The sequence below is a fragment of the Arctopsyche grandis genome, chromosome 9, assembly GCF_051622035.1.
Source record: "Arctopsyche grandis isolate Sample6627 chromosome 9, ASM5162203v2, whole genome shotgun sequence".
NCBI classification, from domain to species: domain Eukaryota; kingdom Metazoa; phylum Arthropoda; class Insecta; order Trichoptera; family Hydropsychidae; genus Arctopsyche; species Arctopsyche grandis.
In genome coordinates this window covers 29,792,017-29,812,482 of record NC_135363.1, presented here as the reverse complement: position 1 = coordinate 29,812,482, position 20,466 = coordinate 29,792,017, and the positions used below count along the sequence as shown (strand labels likewise).

At 33.3% G+C, this 20,466-nt stretch overlaps 3 protein-coding genes across 3 annotated transcripts in view; 1 reads left to right on the top strand and 2 right to left on the bottom strand.

The window, feature by feature from the left end:
* The window catches only part of LOC143916694 (uncharacterized), a 577,487-nt gene that overhangs the window by 142,878 nt on the left and 414,143 nt on the right, over positions 1-20,466 (bottom strand). The gene's annotated exons all lie outside the window — the stretch shown is intronic.
* The window catches only part of LOC143916695 (NHL repeat-containing protein 2), a 501,476-nt gene that overhangs the window by 179,040 nt on the left and 301,970 nt on the right, over positions 1-20,466 (top strand). The gene's annotated exons all lie outside the window — the stretch shown is intronic.
* On the bottom strand, positions 16,654-20,391 carry LOC143916829 (kelch-like protein 7). Its single transcript, XM_077438077.1, has 10 exons — positions 20,279-20,391; positions 20,062-20,201; positions 19,804-19,979; positions 19,539-19,736; positions 19,307-19,468; positions 19,082-19,231; positions 18,860-19,011; positions 18,572-18,791; positions 18,298-18,478; positions 16,654-18,222 (listed from the first exon to the last, which is right to left on the bottom strand). The coding sequence occupies exons 1-10, from the start codon at positions 20,389-20,391 to the stop codon at positions 18,071-18,073; spliced, it is 1,644 nt and encodes a 547-aa protein (XP_077294203.1). The 3' UTR covers positions 16,654-18,070.

Here is a 20,466-nt window from a genome sequence, read left to right as displayed (position 1 = left end):
TATATTAACCACATTCAGTTGAGTTGTACTCATTGTTTTATTTGGTATTATAATAGTTATATAAAACATGCGCATTTTTCAATTATTATGTAGTTTTCAGGTACTTGAAAAAGGCAACCTTGATATTTGTATGCTGAAGTGTATGCTTAATATATGTATGTAATACTGTCTGTCTAATAAATTATTAATAATGCACATACATTATATATACATAATATATAACCAATATAATGGTAGACAATTTGAAATTCAATTTTGAATGAACTACATCGTATATTTTGGAATTAAGTATTTTTATAATATTTATATTCTATAACAGCGGTAAGCATACACAAATAACGTAACAAATAATAATAACAAATAATAGTAACAAATAATAAGTGAGAAATAATATTGAATTGAATCATTAGAGCTTTTTTTTAGCGAAATAAAGATAAATTTATTATTTATTTTGAAAAGAAACACGCCCTTACACTGTACAAACATTCACGGAACAGTAAAGTGAAAAATTTGGTTCATGTCGTCTTTTGTTATCGGAAAAATGCTACCTTTCGAAACGTGCGTGTATTCAAGTTTTTCCAGGTCAAACGCGAAAGCAACCGAGGAAAACTCAGACGAGCCAAATTTTTCTCTCCTAGTCCAAAAAAAGAAGTCCTTTTCGAACGCATTAATGAATAATACCCCTCCTTGGGGAAGGTGGCACGTCTCCATTCAATTTGAAGATGGGTGGTTTAAAATACACCTTTGTTTTTCTGGGGAGACTTTCGGGTTCGGTTCTTCGCCACCTGGTACAAATTTTATGAATATTTAATCTAGAAAAAGGGCCCGGCACGTTAACGGGAAAATGTGACGGCGGGCGTGTAGATAGGGAGGTAAGAAGGGGTTGTATAGTATGCATTATTCATGCCACACGTGATTTTCTCTTAATATAAATAGTACCTTCACCTTATAAACAACGGTGGCACTGCGTGGAAAATCGGAAAATATGAAGTTGTACACTGTCTTGTGTGCTTATGAAAAGCCATAATTTCATTTTAAGGGGGGCACTACACTAGGATAAGTCACTCGAACCTCCATTCTCATGAAACACTTAATTGTGATTTACACTAGAACATATAGATTTCATATTCCTATGCTCAAGAATGCAAAAAGTCAAAAATAAATAATTGAAAATCATGTTTAGCACATCAAAATGTACATGTTTTCTACCACTTATGAATTAACACAACATACCATGTACATGTCTGCCACTTATGAATTAACAAGAACTATGGAAAAACTAACAATAATCACACTAACAAATGAGTGAAAGGTCTTACAAAATATATTTCTACCCTTTAGTCATAAATACAGATTACCAAATCAGAATTTGCTTCAGTTTTTCGACCCTAAAGAGCATTATTAAGATATTATTAAAATTGTACATACATATTTCAAATACTAACATCAAAAGAGGAGTAAAATTGAGGCTAGTTAAACTCAACTAATACGAACATGGTATATCAAAAATAATTTCTTAACTTTGTTCATTTTCTTAATGTTTGTTTGGATGGGCCTTTAAAAATACCCAAAGAACAATTAATATGTCTTAAAAATAAAAAAAATCATATATTTATATTAATCATTATTTTAGTTTATTTTAAATAGCACTTTCAAGCCATAAATTTGTAGATTTTCCCATTTGAAATGCTTAAAAGTAAATCAGAATGCATAAATTGCAATTTGCTGGTTCAAACTTTGTCTGCACGTATGGTATGTTTTGAAAATAGCGCAAGCTTTAAAATTTGTATTTATTTTTTATTATATTGTCAGCGTGGAAAAGCTGCAGGTAGCCCACATCCCACAGCGTCCGGAAAACTATCGGAAAACTCTAATGGAAAACAGTTATCTCGGTTCACATTATCCGTGCGGTCGAAAAGCTTTGCGCCATTGCTATTTTGCTGCAACGGGCAGAAAATTAAAACGGTCACATTAAACTATTCAAAAAGTACAAATTTTTAACAAATCAAACATACATGAATAAAAGTCCGATTTTGATTTCTAAATGATTTTTATTATTAATATATTATGTTCACAATTCAACTTGTATTTATTTTAATAGCTACTGATCTACTGATAATTTTCTATTTTACAATTTTATTTTATTTTTGTTTGATGACAAATGTCTTTACCCTTCAGGTATAAACACAGATTACCTAAACACAATCTACTTTAGATCATCGACTTTAGAGAGTCATTAATTAATATTATTAGTATTAGATGTATAATGAGCATTTATAAGAATTGTAAATCGGTTTTTAAGCTCTTTTTCCTAGTATGCTGTACATTAACATTATAATAATATAATACTATGATTACTAACAAAATAAAATAAAAATTGTAAAATAGAAAATTATCAGTGGGTCAGCAGCTATTAAAATAGATATAGGATGTATTGTGAACATGATTCAGTAATAATAAAAAGTATTTAATCAAAAAAATATACAAACGTGTGTATATTTTCTAAGATTTACTTTGTACATTGAAAGTGTGTGTAGCTTAAGCGTAGACTTTTCCATTTTCAGTTGTTCTTATTGCATGGGTTTATTGCAATGAGCGTTGTATGCGAGTCGATTGTACGGTCGGATGCATCAGAGCGGGTTTATCTCCGGTTCGCGGTCTTAGAAAGGTCCCTCTGGGTACAAATGTGGTGTACAAGCTATTACTTGTTGGGTGAGATTGCGCATCCGGTTGCAGTTTGGTCTAATAGTCCCGCGATGCAACTGCAGTAATGGGCTATGCGACCGATGCAGTTGCACACGCTTCCGGAAAATTAACGCGCGCGAAAGATTCCGCCACGCAAAAATATCTCTTAGAACCAGGGCTGTCGATTTGTCGAAGAGAAATCTTTATTAATACTATATAAATTCCCAATTTGACTATTCGAAAATATATCAAAATCGTCACAGTATGTATGTTACGACTTGATTTACTTAGATTTTTTTTAATATATCCAAAATTAGCTGCTGCACAGCCCTGCCGATTTTCACTACCACTGGTGTGTCGACATGGTGCATATATATACATGTATTTATGTACTTTTAAGATTGCTTTCGCCAGATTGAAATAAAAAAGGGCAACAAAGTGCACAATACAACTGCATTGTTGGAATTTGCATGCTGGTCGTAAAGTGCATCACATGTCAAATGTCAAGAGAATAAAACTCAACGGCAATAAAAAGAATTTTTAAGTATTTTTGATTATAATAATACTTAAATTTATTGACCGGCGATGTCTGGCTTTGCTTTGCGTTGCTCGGGTGGATGAAAGCTGAAAAATATCATTTAAAATCGGTCCACGCCTAAAGTTTGTGGTCTACCTCACGGGACCGAAAGTGAAACGCCCGAAAACGTAAATATCGGAAGGCAAAGATCGAAAATCGAAGGATCGTAAGTCGAAAGATAAAAAAAGGGTCTCTCTCCCCCCGTCATACATACTCACTTAATTTCCGCGAGCAGGATACAACAGGAACAAGAGGAACGGGCTTTTCCTCCCGTATTCTGCGCGCGCACATTAAACAAGGCTGTATGACAAAAAGTGAGCTAATTTCACCGCATGCCACTCATATATATTATATATATATATATATATATATATATATATATATATATATATATATATATATATATACATACATAGTACCGTTTACCATGCACCATTTTTTTTACTAACCTCCTTTACGTTTCACATGGTTTTCGTTTAAGAAGTCATTTTTTATATGTCTTATCTCTTATTTGATCTTTCGACTTAATATCTTTCGATTTTCAATCTTTGCCTTCCGATATTTGCGTTTTCGGGCGTTTCACTTTCGGTCCCGTGAGGGAGACCGGGAAAAGACACATCATTGATTTGTGGCACACCTAATTTAATAAGTAGCGCCATTGATTTGTGGCACACCTTATTTAATTAGTAATACCATTGATTAAAAGCACACCTTAAACACTGAATAACCAAAATTGTACGACACGTGTCTTCAACACTTAATTATTTTAAAGAGTAAATAAGCTCATTACTGTTAGAATATAAGTTTGTCATCACCATCAAGACTCCGAGAGTGGTAGTCATCACCAAAGCGAGGCGCGTGGATACGCCAGCTCGAAATAAATGGGTTCCTTTTGAAATTGACAAAAGAATTTTAGACTTGTACATATTTTTTTACAAATTGTACATACATAATTAGTCACCGGACCCAGAAGGTGCCGCGTATTGTTCAAAGGTTGTAAATGCATTGTTAAAGGTTTGACGAACCTTTTTTACAAAGGATTTACAACAATGGAACAATGGATAGCACTGTGACTATCGTACCTCTATACATAATACAGAAGATTTGTGACAGCAGGTAGGATGATTTTTTTTTGCCTATTTTAAGGAAGCGTTTCAACAAATTCAAATTGGCGAATTATGATAAGAAACGATCGACTTGGACTCACAAACATCCAAGCCTGACCAACAGTATAGCAGTAGAATGAATATTACCTATACATTGAAATTTATCTATTTACTAGCGTCATAATTTTACTTATTATTATGATTTTTACTAAAATAAAATAATATCGCGCGCTCATATTACCATTATTAACCTATGCTTCACCTGTATGGAATAACGCCTCGAATACTAACCTTTCCAAGCTCCAAGTAATACAAAATAAATCCCTAAAAATAATTTATAATACACCCATATATACTAACCTGAAAAAACTGCATGCCATGTATAATATTCCGTTTGTTACAGACATTAATAACAAACTAACCAGTAGATTCTATGACAGAATCACTAATAACCATACTAACACACTTGTGAAGAGTCTCGGTGATTACAACAAAATGTCTATACCCTTCAGGTAACACACATTACCTAAGCACAATCTGCTTTAGGTCATCGACTTTAGAGAGTCTTTAATTAATATTATGTATTAGATGTACTATGAACATTTATAAGGATTGTGAATAGGTTTTTGAGCTCTTTTTTCTATTATGCTTTAGATTAACATTAAAATAATATAATACTGTGATTACTAACCAAATTAAATTAAATTGTAAAATTTAATTTTAAAATATAAGTTAATTTTGTTAGTAATCATACTATTATATTATTCTAATGTTAATGTACAGCGTTATAGGAAAAATAGCTCAAAAACCTATTTACAATTCTTATAAATGCTCGTAATACATCTAATACATGATATTAATTAAAGACTCTCTAAAGTCGATGACCTAAAGCAGATTGTGTTTAGGTAATCTGTGTTTATACCTGAAGGGTATAGACATTTTGTTTTATAATCACCGTGACTCTTCACAAGTATGTTAGTATGGTTATTAATGATTCTGTCATAGAATCTACTGGTTAGTTTGTTAGTAATGTCTGTAACTAACGGAATATTATTAATGGCATGCAGTTTTTTCAAGTTAATATATATGGGTGTGTTATAAATTATTTTTAGGGATTTATTTTGTATTATTTGGAGCTTGGAATGGTTAGTATTCCAGGCGTTATTCCATACAGGTGAAGCATAGGTCAATAATGATAATATGAGCGTGTGATATAATTTTATTTTGAGTTGATAAAGAACTATGGCGAAGGATTTTGTGCCCTTGAAGAGGTTAGTATTCGAGACGTATTTATTATTATAACATTTTTGCAATCTACGTATATACGATTATATTAATATTTCGTATTAATACTTGATTGAGATGCAATTGAGTAATCAACATATACATATGTATGTATATTTTTCAAAACAAAGCGGGACAATAACAATTTTTGAAACGACCCATTGGAGTAATTTACGGTTGTGGTCAGATATTTATCGCTAGACAGGTCACACCGCACCGTTTGCACACAAAACAATGTTTATTGCAAGCACACAACACAACAGAATTACCACTGAAACTGCAGCATAGGTCGTTCTAAATGAGATGGCCTCACATGAGCCAGGTCTAATCCTGTATCAATAGAATATACCCTCGACCTATCACACGTAACATCGCACAAGATACAGACGACGTATAGGGTATGATACTAAACCTCACGAATAGACGTAGTTCTACGTTAAACGAGGTTTTATGTTCCACTCGGAAATAAAATATAGTATTTGCAAGAGCAGATTTTATATTTTGATTGCGGTGCTACCTATATTAGCTGTAAGATTGTTCCGTGTCCAATAACAAAGGATAGACTTTAAGCCGGGCTTCGATTCTGTGAGTGATATCGATATATTTCTTTGTGGGCATATGAAAAATCGAGACCCCCTCTATTCTTATCGTGAGCCCTCAAGGGCTTAATGCCGTGATATAAAGTAGGATTATTCTTCCTTTATTAGGTCATCCGGAACCGATATATTTTTTCCGATTTTCCTCTGTTTATATACGCGAAATTTCCGAAAGATTTTCCCGCTAAGAAATTACTTTCTTTTATATACCTGTACGTACGTTGTATTTTCACGGAAAACCTCAACCGAATCTCACATCTTTATATGCTATTATTATGGTATTGATGAGACTTTTACAGTTCGGATCACTTCAGTGAAGTCCGTGTAATATTGTGCAAAAGGTAAACTCGTTTTCGTGATCTGTACGTTTTATTTTGATTGCTTTATAGCTTACTAGTGGTTTTACCCGGCTTCGCTTGGTATTTGTAATATAAACCGCTTAAACATGACTAATCTAATAGTAAACATTTTATTAAATTTATTTGAATAGTTTTATTTTATATAAATTTATTTCAATAATCATTTGTTTTTTTTATTAAATTGACTCTCATGAACAAACAAACATATGTATATACTCTTTCAAAATTATATGTATACCAGAATCTGAAGAGAAACTGGGTAGGCCAGAAATTGTTTAAAAATATTAATTAATAATTAATAATTAATAATAAAGTAAAGTAGTAAATACGAATAAATTAAGTGCAGTAGTGCATATTGAATTTCAATTTATATACAGTATACATATAATTTCAATTTGTTGTTGTAAATAGAATAAATATCAATTTAAAAGACTTTTAGTCACCGGTTAGCGTTTGCGTTCTGTGGTATTGACTATCCATGATGGAATTTGTAAAATCGAGAAAAAGAGATTAAAATACAATTGATTTTAGAGTTTTGTATATTTTAAATTATTATTATTGATTACTGATTTTTTATTATAGATTATTGATTATTTATAAAGAATCTGATATATGTATTTCTGAATCTGCATTATTTTGGCTGAAATAAATTAGCATTGATACTGACTTTTGACTTTTTATTAAAGATACTTTCAATTTTTATAAAATATTTTTATCCTTGACGGGGGGGAGAGGGGTGTTATTTGCACGGGGGGTTAATGTTTAGGAGGTTTTTGACGAAGGGTATGTGTCCGGGGGTAAGTGTCCTAGAACCCTTCATAACATTCTGTATATGGAAAGAGTTCATCAATATTTTAGATGTTTCGAAAGTATAAATAGCCATCATGATCAAATAATAATGATGATTGTGCATAGCTGTTGAATATTAAAAAAAATGTAATCGCTTTCGGACTTTTTTCTTTTTTTTTTAGATAGTGGCGTATGCGCTATGTTTTAGATATAAATAGTATTATTTTAAGAAGTACATACATACATATGTATGTGCATATATTGGTTTCATTGTTTGGGTACATAACGTGCGTATTCTATTCGTTTTCGGTTTACTTGTAAACTCAATAAAAACCCAGTAAGAACTCATTGTCGACCGGAACTGCTTTCATATTCAAGCGACACGACAAGCCGGAAAAAATGCTTTCCCTTGTCGAAAAATGAAAATTACTTTTGGAAAAGGGCAGATGTGGACAGATGTGCCGGAGTGCCTTCGCCCCGTGAATATGTAAAACCGGAAGTGGATTCGGACGAACGGACGGACAGATGTGAAACATATTATGAAGCCGACGAGGGTGTGTGCCGCACATTAAAATCTCAATAAAAGACCCTTTGCAAAGTGAGCAAACACTCACTCAGAGCCATCGTATAGGTCAATCGTCTTTGCTTATTGGGGTTGAAAATTGGGTGAGGATTAAAAGGAAATGATGAAAATTACAACAGACTGAGTGTTATATAGATTTTTGGTGGATCAAATTTGGTGGTCAATGTGTAAAGAGAATAGTACTAAGATTAGGAATTGCAATATCGAAAATAACGATACCGTTGGTATCGGTATTTGACCGAAAATATGCATTTGGTAGTAAAGGTATTAAAAAAATAAATACCGATAGTGTCGACTTTTTTTCAAATACGTACATTTCTTCACCTGTATGGAATAACGCTTCGAATACTAATCTTTCCAAGCTCCATATAATACAAAATAAGTCCCTAAAAATAATTTATAATACACCCATATATACTAACTTGAAAAAAATGCATGCCATAAATAATATTCCGTGTGATACAGACATTACTAACAAACTAACCAGTAGATTCTATGACAAAATCACTAATAACAATACTAACACACTTGTGAAGAGTCACGGTGATTATAAAACAAAATGGCTATACCCTTCAGGTATAAACACAGAAGAGCTAAACAAAATCTGCTTTAGATCGTCGACTTTAGAGAGTCTTCAATTAATATTATGTATTAGATGTATTATGAGAATTTATAAGAATTGTAAATGGGTTTTCTATTTATTTTTCTTATTATTCTGTACATTAACATTAGAATAATATAATACTATGATTACTAACAAAACTAAATTAAAATTGTAAAATAGAAAATGATCAGTAGATTAATAGCTGTTAAAATAGATATATGATGTATTGTGAAAATAATTTAATAATAATAAAAATCAATTAAAAATAAAAAAAACAACAAGACGAATACGTTAAAACAGGCGTATGCAAGCTTTTTTGGTTGCGTGGTAATGTACAACGTAATAGTAAAAATAGCTCAAAAACTTATTTACAATTCTTATAAATGGTCATAATACATCTAGTACATAATATTAATTAAATACTCTTTAAAGTCGACGATCTAAAGCAGATTTTGTTTAGGTAATCTGTATTTATACCTGAAGAGTATAGACATTTTGATTTAATCACCGTAACTCTTCACAAGTCTGTTAGTGTAATTATTAGTGATTCTGTCATATAATCTACTGATCAGTTTGTTAGTAATGTCTGTAACAAACGTAATATTATTTATGGCATGCAGTTATTTTCAAGTTAGTATATATGGGTGTGTTATAAATTATATTTAGGGATTTATTTTGTATTATTTGGAGCTTGGAATGGTTAGTGTTCTAGGCGTTATTCCATACAGGTGAAGCTTAGGTTAATAATGGTCATATGAGCGCGTGATATAATTTTATTTTATTTTGAGTTGATAAAGAACTATAGCGATTATAATATTGGGTATATATTGAGGAGATACCCCACATCGCCTTGCGGGGTATATCGGGGTATATTCTGCTTGTTTTGAGAGACTTGATTTTTTCATTAGTGCTCACCTTTAGCGTATTGGATTGCGTATTTTATACATTCAGTGTGTGGTAAATAGCTGACAATGTTGATGATGATGATGATGATAATATGAATTTTCCACAATAAGGAATCATTCATTGTTGTTTTCGTGAAAAGCCTGTAGTGTTGCGAAGCGCGTGCCACGTATCAATCAAAGCGTATACGCCACGTGCGGGAGCCATATACAGGGTAGGATGCTTTTCCAGGCCGTTTGTGAACCCACCCCTTCCCCCATTCCGTTCTTTATGCCTGGAATCCAATAACACTCGGTGCTTATAAATTGTGCGGCTGCTTTTCCACGTGTGAAAATCAGGGAAATTCAAGCTCAGCGAGTCCGGTGCAGCGGCCCTTGAAGGCGAACCGCTCTATCCTAACGCGACTTTCACACTACGGTTCACTCAAGGAAAACTCACCCCCCCCCCCTGTGCGGCAAAACACCCTCATAATAGCGTTATGTAAGGGCGTGCTGTGTGCATAAAAATATAATGCGGTTGCGTAGTAGGTTAAGTGGTAATTTTTTCTGAAACGGAGTTGGAAAAAATTGTTTTTGTGAGGTGAAAGTCGTTTCAAATCACTGTGACATTTTTTTTGAGTCTGCTTCGAAACAAAGTGTTTTTAAAAGGCTTTGAATAATACTTGAACATAAAAATAAAAAAAAACTTCTGCACAAAAACACTATCCACATGAATGGTTTATAATAAAAAATAAGCAAACGTTAAAGCTAAACCATGCAGAAAAATCTTTTAAACGATCGATCAAAAAGTTATAATATGTATATATGTACATGCATATACATATGTTATTTGAATTCTAATGAAAAATGCACTCATATTTTAGCATATTATCTATCTATGTATGATCGATTAAAAATAATATATACATATACACAGTGGCGGCTCGTGGATAAGATATCTTGGGGTGATGCGGTTGATTAAAAATAAAAAAAATGTTTATTTGGATTATATTTTACTATTAACAACAAAATTATAAAAATTAAACATTATATGTATTTTATTTCATTAAAAAATTGATTCTTCTGTCTTTTTTCCATGAAAAAAGGTCTATCACCTTTTCGTTAAAATTGTCACTGTTCATAATCATTTCTTTTCAATTGACACACTAACGCAAAAAGAAATTTGTACTGTTGGGAGTGCAGTACAGACCAAGCTTCTAGCTGCCCCCGCGCTCCTCCTTCGCTCACTCGGCATATTCCATCGAAAACCGTACTGCACAAAATCATAAACGATGCCTCACTTTCTGATATTAGTACCGCGATGCATGATCATTATTGTATACATACATACATTTATGTATATAATAATATTAAATTTTTCTCAATTTCCTTGGGGGTGCTGCAGTACCGCAGTGCGTATGGACGAGCCGCCACTGCATATACATATTTATTTAAGTTTTACTTAAAAATGCAGTCACAGACAGGAATGCCGGACTTTGCCCAACCCAAAAGATAAAAACCATTTATATAGATCAAGATTCCATCACATAAGACTATCACCATCAACTCCGAGAGTGATAATCATAACCATCGAGACTCCGAGAGTGGTAGTCATTAATATCGACCCCGCAAGTGACGGTCAGTACAGCAGCAAAACAAAGTGAACCAAAGTTAATTAGTGAAACAAAGTTTATTTTATTTTTTACATAGATATATTTTCTACGAAATGATAATTTATTTATTTAAGCCAGAAAGGCTTGACAGGAAGACCCCAATGCGCCTTCCTGGACAATTAATTACAAACAATGCATCATTTCATTATTACATAAATCACTGTATTTTCAGAAGCCGAAGAACACGAAATAACAATTAATTACATAATTAATCAATTGAAACATCTATGGATTTAGATTTGGTACATAATTTTTACAAACTATACACACAATAAATACAGAAGATTTGTGACAACAGGAAAGATGATTTTTTTCCAATTTCGAGGAACCGTTTCAACAATGATCAGATAAAATTGGCAAACTCTGATAAGAATTGATCGATTTGGAGTCACAAATACCCCCAAATCTAACCAGCAGTATGGTGGATCGAACCCACTGATCACTTGGTGCTAAACATACACGCTACCATTAAGCCATACTGCTGGCTACTAAGTTCCAAATATCTCATTTTAAATTCATCGTCGTTCCATAACTAAATCTGTAGTTCTAGAACATATCTACCAATAATATAAATGTAACGTTTTTATGAAAATAAAGAAATCTTGGTGTGTTAAGCATCGAAAAGAAACCAAAATTTCTATATCGACGATATCGATATCGTTGAATATTATTCTTTTTCGATTCAAATAAATTTAATAAAAAAACAATCGAATGTTTACTATTAGATTAGCCATTTTTAAGTGGTTTATATTACAAATACCGAGCGAAGCCGGGTGAAACCTCTAGTCAATAATGTTTTTGAAATTGAAAATTGGACTTCCGCCACTTACAAATATGTTTACGTATTATATTAAATTAAAATTAAATTACACAATGAATACATACAGCGATTGGTCCATAAACTTTGTACAAATTCAATCGTGACTATGGATCAAAAGAGCCTCGTCGTTCAGATGGCGTCACAATAACAAGCTCATACCGCTATATGTCGTACCATTTCGCGTTAAATAACATGTTTTATAGTTTTTACAGATGACATCGTGCTTCCTCCGCTGAACAAATACCATTTTACGACCGTTTCAAACGGCCGCAATAAAAGTTTTTCCGCGGAAAAATACCCTTCCATACTCCATGCGAGCTCAACCAAACGGGTATACATTCCGTCGTTTAATCAACGAAAAGTTCGGCTTTAAAGAATCCATGATCGACAAATCATTCGAAAATCTCTAGCGAATGCAATACAGAAAATTAACTCGCCTGTTTCAGGCCGTAAATTTCAATTATAAGTAACTGAAGACGTCTGGATGACGGTAAAAGAGATCGATTGCTTAAATTCAGCCTCCGTATTGGCTCTTTCAGACGACGATGCAAACGTAAACGTGCGAGTTTGCAATTTAAAAATGTACCATAGAGATGCTCGATCCAATTTTAAATGTCAAAAAGGGCATCGACGAATGTACGTAGGGTAGAAAAGGGTTATCGGGCTTTTTTTTTGACATCAAAGAATCGCTAAGTGTGTGTATGTTCTTGGCAGCCATGTTGATAAGTATTGCTGTGACGTTTTATAAATGGCCATCCCTTTATGGGACGTTCGCTGAATTGATAAATATCACACACCTTTGAGCCGAGGGAAAAAATCGTCTAAATAAAATATAAATATTGTACGAGCGGTTTTTTTTTTATCTTTATTAATTTTTTTGTCGGTCGTTAGCTTGTAACGTGTTCGCTTTTGATATTTTTTACTGCGAATGATTATTTTTTTCAATTAGTAGTTATGAATGAGGATGAGCATTATAATTTTCACACGAAAATACAAAGCTTCTACTCGATGGTTGAACGCCGTTTTTTTCTACATATTTTAATGGTTTGGTTTAATTATAACCGTCTGAAAAATTGAGAGCTGATTCTACTCTTTCGATCGCTTCGATGTTTTTCTGAGATACAGGGGTTGTTCTTATTAAAGTAAGCAAATATATCCGACATGAATATTACATCGGAGTCATCTGTCAGATTGGAAAAAAATAAAAAATAAAAAAAAAATAATAAAAAAAAATCTGTCAGATTGATATGATGCGCTCCTTTCTACCACTCTTACGCATCTCACAAGTAAAAATTGCAACAGTTACTTTTTAAATTTTAAAATACAATTTCACACTCTTCATATACATTTTTAATTCATTAATGTGTTGTCTTTAATTTCATTTACATATTACCAAATTAATATTCAATAGTTTTGCATACCTAATAACATTTCATTAGATGATGAGATAGTGGAAGTAGTAAACAATTTTTTATATTTAGGTCAAATAATAGACATATGCGGTAGTAAAGAAGTAGAAATAAAGACATGTACAAAATTTGTATGAATGAATTCCGTTTTTATTAAATCAAAAATTTTACTTTGCAGAAGAAAAATATCTTTAATCAAAGTGTTTTGCCACTGATGACGTCCAATGCACGCAAAGAAGCATATAACGCTGTATGCTTGGCATAATAAGGAAAGACAGGACACGGAATACGTGGGTGAGAAGTATGACAAGGGTAGTGGATATAGAGGATACATTGAAGAGATTGAAATGGCAATGGGCGGAGCACGTGGCTAGAAGAATGGACGAAAAGTGAACAAAATAAGTGCAAAAATGGTACCCGAGAGAATACAATAGGGTAATAGGAAGACTGTAGGGAAGATGGGTAAATGAAAATAGGAAAAAGTATGGGTGAGATAGATGAGAGTTGCGCAAAACAGAGACTGAGAGAAAATTGCTGTAGATGATGATGATGATGATGATGATATTTACAAAAATAATTTAAATAAATAAACCTTTCGTTACTAAAACAACTATAAAATACATAAGCATACATATATTCTTGAAACTATGGAATTTATGTACGGCCGAGCATATAATAATGTCATTTAATTTGAGTTTAATACTAGCTTAAATTACATAATTATTATATAATTAATGATAATTTTAAAAATGCATTATTTGAAAAAAATAGCTATGCTTTTTTAATTTATGTTTTCCCATGATGCCATTATGGTTTGCCTTTGAGCGACACGTATGGTATTAAACTTTTTCATACATTGTATATAAATTTATAGATTCAAATTTTGAAATCATATTCAAATAGTGGTGACAAAGTAGGTAGGATGGTTTTGCCAATTTTGATGATTAGGAATCGTTTCAACCATTGTTTCATTAAATAAGATAAATTGGAAAACTTTGGTTAGAAACGATCGACTTTAAATCACAAATATACAATTCTGACCAGCAGTACTACATAAATTCTTCCAAATAAATTATTTTCAATCGAGATTAACCCAGGGCTTGAACCCGTAAACCTCTAAGTGGTTAGTATTAACCCAACCACCGAGCTATACTGCTGGCTTTTATTCAACCTTTCCATCTGTTTATATTGTTTTGAAAAACACAGGTTATTATGCACATGTATGTATGTATATATATGCACATGTATGTATGTATGTATATAGTCTTCTTCTTCTCAATGCCCTGTCCGCATCCGGACGTTGGCGACCACCTCGTCGATTATTTGAAGATATCCGCATCGGTCTTCAGCGGCTCGGAACAGATCTTCGAAGCCAAGAAAACTTTTTCCTGCCAATCCATTTTTAACCTTCTATTTTCCCCATGGTTATCAAACGGAGATATTCGTATTTTGGACCCCGTATCATGTGTCCGAGGTACTCCATCTTTCTCCGCTTGATGATAGAAACAATTCCTCTGCCTCTCCCTATCATGCCGAGGACAGCTTCATTTGATATTGTTTTGGTCCAAGGGATCTTCAGCATACGCTTGTAGACCCACATCCCAAAAGCTTCGATGCGGCTGATCATCCTGGTCTTCAGAGTCCACGTTTCACATCCATGTATTAACACTGTCCAGACGTAGCTCTTCGCGAATTTCAAACGCGTACGACGATTGATATGCTTGTTTGTAAGCGCCGCCTTCATTTTGATAAATGCTGTTCTAGCCATCTCTTTATCTGGGTTCATCTCTTCATTCAGCCAGGTACCCAGGTGTTTGAATCTTTTCACTCTTTCTAACACCTCTCCATCCAACGTTAGATTACCGGTGTCTGTTTGCACTATGTATACATATACATATAGTGGAAAACACAAAAAGGAATATTTCAAATCGGAATCAAACATACCTTCTAGTAAATAAAAAAAAAAATAAGAAGAGTTTCTATTTCAATTATTCAAATTTAATTAATTCGAAATGTGTATGTTATTAAACTGCTTCAATTATTTATATTTGAAATTGTTAAGAATTTGTAGTGACAGTGTTTAAATTGCTAGGAAATCAAATTGATTTCGTCTTGCAGACAATGGCCAATTTCGCTGACTTTCGTATAATTTTTTCCCGGAACTTTTTCAGGATAAATCGGTACGGATTTGTCATTTAATTAATGGGGGAGGAACTCCTTCTTTTCCGGGACGTCCCTCGAAAAAATACTTTAGTGAGAAGCTAACGACCTGTTGAAAACGCGCTGAAAAACTGAAACCGTTTAACTCTACGTGTTGGACACAATTACCCCGACCGTTCCCGTCGGATCATTATTCAAATCTCAAACAACGGTGTATGTTTGCGATAACTTTTTACTTATATAATGTACATGGAAACAATAGATGAAGTTTTGTGATAATAAGAAAATCAGAATTGATTTTTTGAACACTGTCAGTTTTTTCGAATTGACACTTAGTATCAGTTACTAAAATGCTTATTGAAATGACGCAATTTTTATAGTGTTTGGATTCAATTATCTCCTAAGCCACTCAACGAATCAGACATGAAATTTTTTTTAGATATAATAATAATGATAAATTTTATAAATTCATATTTTTGAAATATTTTAACCTTCACTGGAGGTAGTATTTTTACTATAGAGAATCGAGGTTTATAATGTTTTTCTCGGAACGTTTTTGGTGTATTGAACTGAAATTTCATATCTAGAAGTTCAAAATTAATACCAAGCATTATAAAAAAATAAGTGAAGACTAGTCAAATATAAGTGGTAGTTTTTTCTTGTTCAATTTTTTTCTTTCTGTTTTTCATATTTGTTTATATTGCTGTGCAACTTCATTTACCGGTATGCTTATTTTAATTTTTAATTAATTTAACTCGCAAGGATAATTTTATGTATTTTTATATACAATTTAAATCACCTTTCAATTTCGCTGTAGTTCAGTGCCTAAGTTTGATTTAATAGTATATTATTTCATTTATCGGGTAAAAATTCATAGGTTTATCGGAAGTGGTACCTCCCCTTGCAGTTTTTTGAAGCAATTAGCTCCTAAATCACTCAACAGATTTTTCAGAGAGTTTCTTGCAAGTAATATAAATGAAATAAAATAGTAGTTTTTGTTTGCCTCAACCAGGATTAGTATTCAATAATTTTCTATAATTATAATTAGTTTTTGACTTTTAACACTCTCTTTAATAAGATATAGCTTTATAGCCAATTATGCACAGAAAAATAAAATATATTTTGATAAGTTGTTGCATATATATTTATTCAAACATTTAGATACAAGGCATACATATTAGGTGGGCTGAAAAGTTCATAGGCTGACACATAGATAGCGCTACTAGTATTAAATCCATATGATTTTTAGTTAGCCCTAACCTTTAAAAGACACGTGTATAAATTTGACAGCTGTCGTACTATTAGTTTGTGAGTTATAGCATTTTGAGTGAAGCAACTTTTATTAGTTTGAAAAAATGGATAAAAAGGAATTTCGTGTGTTAATAAAGCATTGTTTTTCGGCGAAAAAAAATACTATTGAAGCCAAGGTTTGGCTTGATAAACATTATTCGGACCTTGCACCAGGAAAATCAACCGTTGAGAAGTGGTTTGCTAAGTTTAAACGAGGCGAAATGAGAACCGAGGACGATGCACGCAGTGGACGCCCCAAAGAGGCTGTTACCGACGAAAACATTAAAAAAGTCCACAAAATAATTTTAGATAACCGTAAAGTGAAATTGATTGAGATAGCTGAGACCCTAAAGATATCAAAGGAACGTGTTGGACATATCGTGAATGAATATTTGGGTATGCGAAAGCTCTATTCAAAGTGGGTGCCGCGCGAACTCACAATCGACCAAAAACAACAACGAATTGATGATTCTGAGCTGTTCAATTGTAATAAACCCTAATTTATGCGTCAATATGTGACAATGGATGAAACATGGCTCCATCATTTCACACCGGAGTCCAATCGACAGTCAGCCGAGTGGACTGCACGTGATGAAGTGACTCCAAAGCGTGGAAAGACGCAAAAGTCGGCCGGCAAGGTTATGGCATCAGTATTTTGGGATGCGCATGGTATAATATTCATCGACTATCTTAAAAAGGGAAAAACCATAAACAGCGACTATTACGTAGCGTTATTGGAGCGTTTGAAGGACGAAATCGTGGAAAAACGGCCCCATTTGAGGAAGAAGAAAGTGCTGTTTCATCAATACAATGCACCGTGTCACAAATCAATGAAAACGATGGCAAAATTGCATGAATTGGGCTTCAAATGGCTTCTGCATCCACCGTATTCTCCAGATCTGGCCCCCAGCGACTTTTTCCTGTTCTCAGACCTCAAGAGGATGGCGCTGGACTGATATTTTGCGCCGATGAAGAGGTAATCGCCGAAACTGTAGCCTATTTTGAGGCTAAAGACAAATCGTACTATAAAAATGGTATCGAAAAATTGTATGACCGCTATAATCGTTGTATCGCCTTTGAAGGCAACTATATTGAATAATAAAATCAAATTCTAACAAAAAAAAAGATTTTTTCTATGCTAGCCTACGAACTTTTCAGCCCAACTGTTACATTAAGAATTCAAATATATCAAAAAGTATACTTTAAATACATTTAATGTTATTTTGCAAGTAATAAAGAAAAAACTGTAATCGTTCAAATAATTGAATCATATGGAATGACATGTGCAATCGAACTATCTCTCGCTTTGCTGAGACTCTGTGAAGCTTTCCAAGTTTGGCTTGTTTCGTTGTATTCCCAAACATCACTAAAATAAGCAAATCCACTACGTACAGTGTTACATCCACCTAAAAATCAATTCAACTATTAGTGAATTCTACGTATAGGGCATATAAATTAAAATTATGTCATATAAAACCCACCCATGCTCAGTAGTTTGTTTTGGAAACAGCAGAGACTGATTCCGGATGCAGGTTTTGGTAGTTTGGTGAATGCTGTCCACACGTTAGCAATCGGATCGTAATGCTCGACACTGTCTAAACGAGACTCAATTTGCGTATCATAGCCACCAGCGACGAAAAGTTTGCCTTTGAATACAGCACTCTTAAAATGTTGAAATTAAAATAAAGTTTAATTTTATTTTGGGGAGTTTAATATCATTTGCGATAGTTGTTAATATAATAATTTGATATTCACCGAATGATAACTTCTGGCATTAATCATCGGAGTGCCGTAAGTCCACGAATTGGTCTCCACTGAATACATCTGCACTTTATTTGTAGGTATTAACTTTCCATTTTCATATTTAAGCCCGCCTGTTACAAATATTTTGTCATTGATTACAGAAGCACTCTGATAATAAATACCCAGCAACAATGGCGCTATGATCTCCCAATCCCCATTCTTGCTGTTCCACCTAATCGAAATCAATAAGCGTTAACTTCTCTTTCAATTGATCTGATAAAATTATTACAATTTAATCACCTTTCCACTGATTGCATAGAACTATCACCAGCAATAGCGTAAACATCCGTGGACGAATTGCGACGAAGTTTCACTGCTGATAAACTGCGACGAGCTTTGTTTAACGGTTTCAAAGGATGTTTCTGACCATTTTTCATATCAATGTATTCCACCTGAAAACAAATATTTTTTTTGTATTCCAACTTTTCTAAAGAGCTACTTCACAACACTGAAAAATTTTACTGTAGTCAGTGATCCACTGCTAAACCCGCCGATAATAACCATCCAATCACCTACGATGACAGACGGAAAATAGCCCTTTTTAATTCCAATGTCTTTGGACAGAGACCAACTATTCGTTTGTCCATCATAAATATCGATGGTATTTGCTATCTGTAAACACGTTATGTAATAAAATAATTAATTTACAATCAAATCAAAATATTTTGCGTGTCATATAAAACTCACAGTGTAGTCTAACCCTCCAACAAGTGCTATTTTTTCTTTTTTTCCACGTGTGGTCTTTTTTTGGATTAAAGATTGATTACTTTTGTCTATGATTGCTTGTCTAACAGGGATCATACACTCTGTACACGAAATGCAGAACGTCATTACTTCGTTGATGAGAAACTGAAAATACAACACATTCTTGGAATACATTTTTCTGAATAAATTATGTCATTCAATAAATCTCAAATACCTCCGTCGAAAGCAAGGAAAACCTCACGGAACTCATCAGGTGTACCAATTCAATTTTACGATTTGCCAATTCATGATTTACCCATAATTTCACAGCATTGAATACGTCTTCTTCGGAAGGCACGTTCAAATCGTCCGATTTCAAGATTTCGATCACGTTGGAGGCTGGTAGTTTGAGAAAATCTCGTGTTTTGTGCAGCTAAAACAAAAGTGGAATTGAAAAATATTAAGGTGACCATGTGTTTTTTTATGTAATCACCACTCACCGTCTTAAAATTTTCCAGTGTCAAATCCATTGCCCTGGTCTTCAATTCGGAATCATCCGTATGTTTCAAAACTCTCAAGCAGTTTGAAACATTGACTGTTTTAAATTGTGGTGGAATTTTCACTTCTAGTAGATTGGCTAGCTCCAGCAATTTTTTGCGGTGTTTTTCTCCTATGTCTAAAATCATATTTAAATGATTACGTTTAATGACGAAAACTCGTATTTGAATTGATTATTTTAGTTTTTTATCAACTCGTACTTATTTCTCCTGTGTAGCAATACTTCAGGATTGCTTCAATAACTTCAAAGTCAAATGTTGACATAATACCCTCCACTAGACCTTCGTTTGTCCCAAAGAATTCGCTGCACGCCATTAGGACGATCAAGTGCGCTGGGAAGCTGCAAGTATGAAAAATGATCATTTAAACTGACAAATCAATTAGGATTTTAAATATTTTTAGATCGAATTAAGATACTTTCGGTCTCGAACAGTAAAACCGGTGTCGCATTTCTTATTTTGTTTCATGGCATCATACAAATACTCCACCCGTTTTGCAGCAAAATCAGATTTCGGCTTCACTACTAACATCTTGTTTCTGATTTTCTCTTAGAATTCTACTGGAAAAACTAATTGAAAATCAGACATAGTTTTATTGTGCCACTG

Bases quoted from the DNA above. Each gene is read 5' to 3' on its own strand.
- LOC143916829 (XM_077438077.1), bottom strand. From the start codon at position 20,391: ATGTTAGTAGTGAAGCCGAAATCTGATTTTGCTGCAAAACGGGTGGAG. The intron at 19,737-19,803 runs GTGAGTGGTGAT...CTTTTGTTTTAG, and splicing joins CACTGGAAAATTTTAAGACG to CTGCACAAAACACGAGATTT. The intron at 19,012-19,081 runs GTAAAATTTTTC...ATTTGTTTTCAG, and splicing joins GCAGTGGATCACTGACTACA to GTGGAATACATTGATATGAA.